This window comes from Triticum urartu, chromosome 4A, assembly GCF_056163025.1.
Source record: "Triticum urartu cultivar PI428250 chromosome 4A, HENAU_Tu73, whole genome shotgun sequence".
In the NCBI taxonomy this organism is placed as follows: domain Eukaryota; kingdom Viridiplantae; phylum Streptophyta; class Magnoliopsida; order Poales; family Poaceae; genus Triticum; species Triticum urartu.
Window position 1 is genome coordinate 531,758,995 of NC_141876.1, and position 10,273 is coordinate 531,769,267.

The window sequence follows — 10,273 nt, forward strand, 5'->3', positions numbered from 1 at the left end:
CTCCAATTTTCACGCATGCAATCACCGGACAGATCCGAAAATAAATTATGCACGCAGTTAGGAGTTCCGCGGGAGAAAATAGATAGTTAAGGAGACCACAGGGCCGTGAGTAAGCAGGGAATAAATCACTAGCTTGTTGCTACGTGTGTGCTACTGTCCTTGCGTTGATGCTATGTATGTGCTATTGCCCTATGCACACACATACCACATGAAGGGTAAAAGAGTCTTTTCCAGTGTTATTTAGTCTCAAAATGCACAAAAATGTCATAATATGCATAAAATTTAGACTCGTTGCTAGATAGGGAGGAAAAAGTTTTTTGATGTCAAATAAGAAAACGAAATTTAAGATAATGTTAAATAAGGAATTCTTTCCTCCTTTTGAGGCAGCCAAAAGCTGGTGGTGTCTGACTGTCTGCTCGCTCGGCTCAGCGTGCGAAAAGAGATTCCGTGCGTGCTCCCGCGACGTTTTTTTTTGGACACACTCGCACCCACCCAAGCCTGCATGTTTGTTTACTTGGGTCTAGCGCATTGCGCGCGAGGAATAGGCTCGTAGTAGCAGGTCATGTGAGATCGCTGCGATTTTCCTCCTCATTCGATCGATCGGCGCACCCTATTTTTGTCTGCCATGCTTTGTTTCTCTGTCCACTCCGACGGAGCACATTTTACGTAGTACAATTTGATCATGGATCACGACGCAAGGTTCCTCTCCGGCGAGAGCTTTCTGGCCATCTTCTCTGCGGGAAGCAATTGCTCCGAGCATGGCCGTGGCGTGGCGAAAAACACCGTCCACGGACCACGGTGCAGACAAAGGTCAGGAGGGCGAGTAATAAAAGCATGGGCGCAGTGAAGCGAGCACAGGAACCCAAGGCGCAAAGCCAGGCAAACACTGACACCCTCCCCCACAATTAATTACAAGCTCCGGACGGACGACTGCGCAGTCCGCCTCCGTCGTCATTCTCCCCGAGACGAGACGAGACGAGACGGCGCACGCATTGGATGCCATTCTAATCTCTCCCCCGCTCCTCCCCTCCCCGCCTCTCCATTATCGGAGGTCGGCGAAACCCCCATTTCCATCCCCTTCGCCGGCCAAAAACAACCAGACAAGTAACAAAAACCAAGCCTTTTTCGTCGCTCCCCCGCCGCTCTGGTCCTGCGCGCTGGAGCGGAGCGCTCGCCTGCCTTCCGGAAGGGGGAAAGTGGGACTGAGAGAGAGCACACCGTACCAGATGGACCTGCTCGCCGCCCCTCGGTAGCCCCGGGCGGACATTGCCGCCTCCCTCTTCCTCCTCCCCGGACAAGAAGCAGAAGCCGCTGGGGGCAATGAGGAAGCACGGGTGGCAGCTGCCGTACCACCCGCTGCAGGTGGTGGCGATAGCCGTCTTCGCCGCGCTGGGCTTCGCCTTCTACGTCTTCTTCCTGCCCTTCGTCGGGAGCCAGACCTCCCAGTACGTCGCCATGGGCCTCTACACCCCGCTGGTGAGCCGACCCACCTTCCCCAACCCCCGCCCCTCCCCAGCTTTCAACAGATCCGGTCCGGTGCCTCCTAACTGACGGACTCACTCACTGACTGCTGCACCAAATCACCTGCAGATTACGTGCGTCGTCACGCTCTACATTTGGTGCGCCGCCACCAACCCCGGCGACCCCGGCATCTGCAAGCCGACCAGGCTGCACTCGAGGCTGGACAAGGAAGGGCGGCAGTCCCACTCCCACTCCCACATGGACTCGGACCACGGCCTTCATGCTGCTGACAACAGCGAGAAGCTGAGCAGCATGCTCGAGAGGAAGGACTCGCCTTCTTGGCCCAGATGCTCTCAACTGCTCTGCTTAGTCTGTTTGCCCTTTTCATGCTTGTTCAAGAGATGCCTCCATCCTGATGACCAGCATTCTGAAGAGAACATGAGCGAGGAGGGCATGTTCTTCTGCAGCTTATGTGAAGCCGAGGTATGGCTAATCGATGTCTCCGGCATATCCAACATTATTGGGCAATTTCGCAACATGTTGTCTTTACATGTTTCCACCAAGTTGTGCTTAGTGTGCCAAGTGCCAATGAATTTGGACTAGATGTCAGGATATTCGATGTAATTTTAGTAGGTTGTAGTCGGACATACAAGATGGTGTGCAGTACTAGTTTGAATCAAATGTTATTGCTACACTAGGTCGCTCTATCTTACGGGGAATGGCATGACTTCTTCACCTTTTTTGCGACATGTCATTACAAACCTTCGTATGTGTTTATGTAGGTTTTGAAGAACAGTAAGCATTGCAGGGTGTGCGACAAGTGTGTTGATGGCTTTGATCACCATTGCAGAGTAAGATACATTTTCAATGTTCTCTGCCCTGTTATTCATATCCCTGCTTCCTTTCAAGAATGCAACGTTCCTATTTTCCCTGATGTTCGTGCTCTCTCACAGTGGCTCAACAATTGCGTCGGGAAAAGGAACTACAAAGGGTTCTTCATTCTAATGTCTTGTGCCGTTCTCCTGGTAAGTGTGGGCCTCTCTATGAGTTGACCACAATGGGATCTCAAAAGTCAAAAGAGTGTAATAAGAACAATGATAGCTACCCTGTAACTGCATTCACCTTCAGTTGCACTGAGATGGGGAAATCATAACTTCATAGCCATCATAACTTATGCAACCAACTAGCAATTGCTTGTAGTTAGATTTTTTTTCCGTGTCCCTTTTATTCTGGTTGATCATTGACAGGTCTCCATGGTTTGTCCACCTTGGGCAGCTTGTGGTGCAGTGGTTGTCAGGAACCCTTGTGATAATTCTCTGCATTGTGAAGCGAGGGGAGTTCTCAAGACAGATTGACACAAAGTTAGGAAGCAGCTTCTCAACTGTAGCATTTGTAATTGTTGTGGTGAGTTCATATAATTTTCCTATCAAGTACATGTTTACTGCACTGAGGCATGAAGCGAAAATTTATTTACAACGTTTAATGTTTAAATTACATATTACTATTCTGATGGTGATACTTTGACTTATTACAGGCTACTTGCACCATACTAGCAATGATCGCGACTGTACCGCTTGCTCAACTTCTGTGCTTCCATATTCTTCTTATCAAGAAGGTAAATCACTTTGAGACTGTCACTGAAGCTGTGGATTTTTTTCATTGTTTCATTTTGAGATGGAGAGGGGGAGGGAGGAGGGGTCCCCATCCTAAATTTTTGAAATCAAAAGACAGCTTCCGGCGTTCCGTGCAAAACATGTTTGGCCATAATTTTGCTGTTGCTTGGTCCTTACTTCCACCTAATCCGAAACAGAGCCAACTCTTATTCCATTTTTCTTTTATTGCCAATTTTTTCGGCATATTTGTGGCTAATAAGACAACATACGGTGACCATCTCCTTTAACTGAATTCAACGAAGTCAGAAAATTATCTGTATGTTGCCAGAAAGTAATATAGCATGCACACAATTTCCAAAACCTGTTATGCCATTCAAGAGAAGTTTGCATTTGTTCATTTTAACATGTCTTTTTCCTGTATAACTTGAGGTTAATTACTATCCTTCTCATATTGGTTTAGGGAATTAGTACGTATGATTACATCATAGCTTTGAGAGAACAAGAGGAAGATCAGCAAGAAGAGGTTGCTGGTCACCAAAGTCCGCAGATGTCTATCATTAGTTCTGTTACTGGATTTAGCACAGCAAGTTCTTTTGGTCCTCTTCATCGTGGTTCATGGTGCACTCCACCACGGTTATTCCTTGAAGATCAGGTATGGACCACAATAATCCATTTCTACCAAGAGCTATAGATAATCAAGTTTGAACACAGATCCTGGATGTGGAAGTGCAGCAAAATATGATGCACTCCATCCATCTGTCAGGGTCTGGTTCGCATCAATTTTCTTATGAATAATGTGCTGTTGTTTCGTCATAAATGAATTATGTCATTTGCTCTCAGTATGAAGCAAACTACTGCCAGATATATAATGTGATTGTCTTTTTAGTTTGAAATAACTACTTGAATTTGCACCTGCTCTCATGTTGTCAGATTAGTAAACAAAGCCTTTCAGTCCCCAGCATGTTGTCAGATTAGCAACTATACTAAATTTGGTTTGAAATAATGTAACAATAGAATAGTTTATTGGTCTGAACCAAAATTAATTTTTTGAATACCCACAGTTAGTATTGCACCAAAGCTCAGGAAGCTTAACTAGTATTGAACAAGAAGTACTAACAAATATGAAGACTTTTTCAAACACGTGCTAATGCTTATCATTCACTTTTTTCTTGCACAGTTTGATGTCATCCCTCCGGAGATTGGCATGTCACAGAACCCTGGAAGCAAGAAGATGAAGGTACTGGAAGGAGCAAGAAGAAGAAACGGAACAGTAAAAATCAGCCCCTGGACACTGGCACGCCTCAACGCCGAGGAAGTGTCAAAGGCAGCCGCACAGGCAAAGAAGAAATCCAAGATTCTGAAGCCAATTGCAAGACAAGATCCTCCGATCATCCACGACAACAGGAGGGGGCGATTCCCCGCTGAACTCTCTCTCGATCCCCTCACAAGGCTATCTGCAAGCGGCACCGAGAGCAACTTCAGTGACGCGGCAATGGAAGCTTCTGCCAGTCTAGCCCCATTGCAGCTCGAAGCGAGGAGCGCTTTCCAGCCAAGCACCGCGGCATCCTCCAGAATCGCCCTCTCGTCGCCTGAGAGCAGCTTCGATTCGCCTGATCTCCACCCATTTCGAGTTTCTTCATGCACCGCCGACGAAATGCTGGGAGTTACGCCGCATGCGGCTCAGAGCCACATCGAGTTCACGAGATCGACGAGCGACGGGTATGAAGCGTCGGGAGGCGAAGACAGTGACCGCATCCCGTCAAGAATTGTTCACAGATCGTCCAACTGGGCTAACTCGCTTCTGCATTCCGGTCAGGCTGGACAGGCGCCTGACCAGCACATGCCATCGTCTGAAGGGTTTCTTAACAACAGCAGGCGAAGCTAGTTATATGTGCTCATCTGACCTACAGAAATGGTAGGAAGAAGCTGCGTGGCGTTGGTATCTGGTGAATCGTTGGCATATGACAGAGCAAAGCTGGGGAAACATTGGTTAATTTGTAATCTAGGGTTAGGTTTTGTTAGTGACGATGTTAGAGCAATGCTCATTTGATGTTAGCTCATGCAAACTGCTAGTGTGTTGCTAACAGTAGCATTGTGGTGTGTTTCGACGGATTGCAGCTGTTAAGCTCAATTCAGTAGAAATTGTCTGATGATCTACCTCTATTACCGCTCGTCTTTACCTTGCCTGCCAATCGGTTGCTGGTAATTATGATGTGATCTACCAATGGCAACCTTGCAAAGCAAACAATGGCGCTACTGAATGCTGAATCATACGAGCACAGAGCCACATTCCAGCAAACAAAGACTTCTCATCAGAGCACAAATACAAATTCCTAAACTCATGTAGGAAGCGCCAAACACAAAAAGAGGGAAAAAAGAGGGAGATAGAACCACAAAGTTCCAAAGTTTGTATGAATCATGAATTAATTTCAGTTCCAGCACATATTTGACTTTCTTCAAGCTATGAAGCGCGCACAAAAATAAAGCAAACACAAGCTCAAGACTCGAGAGAACAGAATATCTATATCTGAACATAAGTACAGAAGAGACGGATAGGATGTAGCTTCTACTTCAACAGCATCCCTCTACAGCTACATATTTGAATCGTCCGGGTTCGCTTATGAAGTTTCTTCAGCCCATACCATGGGACAATTTGCATCTTGGTCTTTGATAAAACCATCCAGGGGTGTAATTTACAAAGGACAGTCACCAGTAAGTAAACAGGCAAAGGGAAAGGCCAGGATGGCACAACTACTTGCTGTTATCCCCAGGGAAGGAAAAAAACTTCAGCTGCTACATCATAAGAAACATAGCGCGAAGTGATACTACACCGGCACTCGTTTCCCTCTGTAACGGTCAAGGAACTGCAAAGCAAGGGAAATCAGACTGGTCAGAATACAAATCAGGCTTCGTAACTCTCAGCAACAAAAAGGAAATGTCTGCTGTGAAATCCATACCGAAGTGACAAATGGTTGTTGAAAAATCCAGCCAAGGATGGGAATCCTTTGCAGGAAAACTGCGAGTGTTGGCCAGAATCCACTGCAATGGAATGCAAATCAGTGTCCATTAAACATACAACAAAACTTGTTATCAGAATAATGGATTTTCTAGTGAACGCATTGGTTTTGCAGATAACTATCAGCATAGCATTGTATAACCTTTTCAGGTTTTGTCCAAACATGAAATGGCAGGTTTTAATCAAGCGAGAAACAATGAAAAAAATCAAACCTGAAGAGCACGATAAAACCATATGCCTCTAAGAGCATGCCAAAGAAAGGCCATCCAATGAGAACCAGGAAAAAGCCTGCGCCAAATGAGATGGTACCCTGTTCATTACATCTGTTAATTATATGATGTAAATGTTGATGGAGAACAACCAAAACAATTTAGTGGTTGCCGAACCTTGTAATTCTTAGGCTTTGTGAAGAACTGCATAGTTGATTTCAGACCAATTGTCAAACCCAAACCTGACAGGAAGAGTATCTGAAAGAATACATGAGAAAAGGTTAACCATATGCATACTAGTCAATTCATCTATTGAAAAGGTCGAGGCGAAGATTGAGAGAAGGAAATTTACATTGCCCATAGCAATAAGCCCCTTGTCAAAGAAGAAAACGATTCCCAGGAAGGAGAAGAATACTCCAAAGCCTGTCAGGCCTAGCCCTATCTCTGATGAAGATAAAATGCATGTCTTGTTAATCATCGAGTGAGAAGAACACATTGTAGTCTAAGCTCCAAAGTACATACCACACTGTACCTAACATTACTTGCATAATGTCACTAAAGCAACAAGCATAAAGCATCGGTGGACTAAAATACCAGAAACATCCGAATTTAAAGGGTTTTGCTGCCCACAGCTAAAAAATCTAACAGCTGATCATTCGCCTGTACTGAACAAGCACAATGGCATAGCCAGTAGCCAATTGGAGACTGGAACAGACCATGGAGCTGGCACCATGTATAGTACTGGGTGTAAAAAAACGTTTCTAAATAATCCGAGTACGAATACCCCAAGGCAAAATTTACACTAATCCGCATCTAATAATTTCACTCTTCCTACAAGGCAGACCCAACTGGTATGATTTTGTCCTAGAGTTTCATATAATGGTCCAGCTCAATGGCAACTAGCTATATGGTGCTAAACTGCCAGGGTAGGGTCAGGGTAATGCACAATCTAATATCGTAGGGTCAGGGTAATGCACAATCTAATATCATATCTACACAGTTGTAGAAACAAACATAATAAACCTCTGATGTATCATAGTCGATTGGGATACTAATAAATATTTGTTGGGAGATATGACATACAGGGTACGTTTCGACACTTCCAGTCTGATAATAAAACAAATTAAATCATCAGAAAAGCAATATAACTGTCTACCACAAGCATGACGAATAAGCTAGCCTTTAGAAGAAATAGAATCCCCGGGACTAAGTAATTTGTCAGTGTTTGTATCATTTGGTGGCATAACTGCAATATGGTAACACATGGAGTAAAAACAGATAAGAAAACCTAGACCAGTTCAAATTCTAGTGCCTAGCGCAAGTTATTATTGTTCCAGATAAATGAAACATACAAGACAAGTTGACAAGAATTGTGCCAGGTGCATACTCTTAAGGTCATTCATCTCAAAGGACACCATCTTAGATGGCACTGGTGAGGAACAGCACACGAAGCCCTGCAACTGCAAACATGTAAATATTAGACAAAACTTTGTGCAAAATAAACAGGACCGTCAGTAATAAGACTTAACAGAGCTCCCGAAGAGCACCGAACCCTAAGTCAACAGGATCAGCGATCGCCATAAGTTTCAAATCTAGAGACGACATGGCATCTCGGTTGCTCAGTGCAGATCAGCAACAGGAGGAGCATGAATTGCCCAACTCGATACACGGAGGAGCGCGGAATTTTGCGCCTGAGGATGTCACCAGAAAACACTTCTAAGAGGTACTAGTATGTGATAATAAACTAAGACGAGCTAGTCTCAGGCGAAACGCCCGTCCCAATTCAAATCGAGCCGACGAACTCTCAAAATTTCGCCGGGCAAATCCAGACCTAAACACGAACAGCCCCCCAGATGACCCCGCCGCGTGCCGACTCGTAGATCGCCACCGCCCCGCATCCACAGATGGCACCTAATCGAGGGGACGCATCACAGACGCCGAGACGACCGGGTAGGGGGGAAACAGAGGACGAACCGTACTACGGCGGCGGTGCCGGCGACGCGGAAGGCGGCGAGGGCCGGCGAGTCGGCGGCTGTTGTCCGGAGGAGTGGGGCGGGGATCTCGGCCCTGCGGGGATTGGGCTCTACGCGTCCGCCTGTGTGTGTGTTCCTTTTTTTTCTGTTCGGGAATGGAGATACCGAGATAGAGAACGGGACGAATGTGATTTATTACCGAATTGTGATGGGGATGACTTGTGTGACTCGGGCCCTTGTGTACACGTGCACTACGGTGGTTTGAACCGTCCGATGGAGAATCTACGGTGCATCAGGTGGATAGGAACGTGTGCGGAAAATTTTGTAGATGACGCCTCGTAACTATTAAAATTTGCTATCCAGTCCAAATGAACCAACACTGCGGCCGAGCATTTTACTCGCTAATTTTTTTTTGCGGGGAAAAAAGGAATTCATTAATTAAGTGGCAGCCATGTTTGCATTACATAGGTCCGGAACCTCGTCCGGCCCGGAATGAAGCCACACCGCAGTGCGCTTCTTTATTCGACCAAAGTTCGCTAAAAAATGACTAACAGTGTTTTGTTCACGCCTCACAAGCTTAACTAAGAATTCACCATGTTCCCGAAGACGCGAAGTAATCTCGCGGATCAACATCATATGCTCCGATCGGTCGCCAATACCTCCTTCAATTAGTTTTACCACTTCTGCGCAGTCCGTTTGAATCACAAAAGGCAGCTCAGACCACTGGGTAGCCAGGGAGATGCCTTCTGAACATGCAGCAAGTTCAGATTCTAGTGGTGATGCACACTGCCTTAACTCACGGCAAGACGAAAAAATAATATCTCCATGTTCATCCCGGAGGACCATGCCAGCTCCTGCAGTTTCGTCCTTGGCAGAAAAGGACCCGTCGATGTTGAGCGCAGCCCAGCCGGCCGGCGGTGCCTCCCATCCAAGTGATGATGGCTTCTCACGCTCAACATGTGATAACAATTTCCTGTTGTACAAAGGCGCAGCTACCATTTTTCCTTTGATGTGATCTCCATGAGGGTACGCCTGGATGGCTAGCAATGAGTTGATATAGCTGGTTAGGAATCTGGTCGAGGCTTCGACCGGCGGTGGTCGTTTGTCGTGGACGATCTCATTCCTCACATGCCAGCAACGCCAAATCGTCATGAGCGTATACATCCGCTCCTCTAGTGACAAGTCTGCGAGCACATGAAAAAGCCACTCTGGCCCAGTGTGCATGACTCGACGGATGTCCGGAATATTCCATTGCCGCGCCATAGCTTGCCACAAGGCGACCGCATGAGGACATCTGCAGAGAGCATGAAAAGTGTCCTCCGATTCGGTAGCACACACAGGACACAAGTTAGTGTTGGGGAACGTTGCAGAAAACAAAAAATTTCCTACTCGTTTCACCAAGATCATCTAGGAGTTCATCTAGCAACGAGTCATTGGATGCATCTACATACCTTTGTAGATCGCGCACGGAAGCGTTCAAAGAACGGTGATGATGTAGTCGAACACGACGTGATCCAAATCACCGATGACCAAGCGCCGAACGGACGGCACCTCCGCGTTCAACACACGTACGGGACGAGAGACGTCTCCTCCTTCTTGATCCAGCAAGGGGAAGGAGAGGTTGATGAAGATCCAGCAGCACGACGGCGTGGTGGTGGATGCAGGGCGTCACAGTAGCAGGGCTTCGCCTATACTACGCGAGAGAGACGTAACGGGGAGAGAGGGAGGCGCCAGGGGCTGGTGTATGAAATCCCTCCTCTCCCCCACTATATATAGGAGGGCCAAGGGGGGTGGTGCGCAGCCTAGGAGATCTGAACTCCTAGGTGCGGCGGCCAGGGGGAGGATTCCCTCCCCCCCCCCAAGGCACCTTGGAGGTGCCTTCCACCACTTGGACTCCTCCCCCATGGAAACCCTAGGCGCATGGGCCTAGTGGGGCTGGTGCCCTTGGCCCATGCAGGCCAAGGCGCACCCCCTACAGCCCATGTGGCCTCCCGGGACAGG

General features: G+C 47.0%; 2 protein-coding genes across 3 annotated transcripts; one reads left to right on the forward strand and one right to left on the reverse strand.

Annotated features, from left to right (window-relative positions):
- Positions 1 to 854: 854 nt before the first annotated feature.
- On the forward strand, positions 855 to 5,245 carry LOC125552538 (putative protein S-acyltransferase 22). Its single transcript, XM_048716140.2, has 8 exons — positions 855 to 1,476; positions 1,591 to 1,944; positions 2,244 to 2,312; positions 2,415 to 2,486; positions 2,737 to 2,865; positions 2,996 to 3,076; positions 3,535 to 3,726; positions 4,252 to 5,245. The coding sequence occupies exons 1-8, from the start codon at positions 1,321 to 1,323 to the stop codon at positions 4,957 to 4,959; spliced, it is 1,761 nt and encodes a 586-aa protein (XP_048572097.1). The 5' UTR covers positions 855 to 1,320; the 3' UTR covers positions 4,960 to 5,245.
- Positions 5,246 to 5,461: 216 nt separating this feature from the next.
- Positions 5,462 to 8,469, reverse strand: LOC125552540 (vesicle transport protein GOT1). Of its 2 annotated transcripts, none has more exons than XM_048716141.1 (7): positions 8,274 to 8,469; positions 7,687 to 7,759; positions 6,652 to 6,743; positions 6,477 to 6,557; positions 6,303 to 6,400; positions 6,032 to 6,113; positions 5,462 to 5,938 (listed from the first exon to the last, which is right to left on the reverse strand). In XM_048716141.1, exons 2-7 carry the CDS (start codon positions 7,715 to 7,717, stop codon positions 5,900 to 5,902), a joined length of 423 nt encoding a protein of 140 aa, XP_048572098.1. In that variant the 5' UTR covers positions 7,718 to 7,759; positions 8,274 to 8,469; the 3' UTR covers positions 5,462 to 5,899. The 2 variants fall into 2 exon arrangements, with proteins under 2 accessions (XP_048572098.1, XP_048572099.1); XM_048716142.2 differs by having other exon boundaries at positions 7,687 to 7,753; positions 8,274 to 8,460.
- Between the last annotated feature and the right edge of the window lie 1,804 nt (positions 8,470 to 10,273).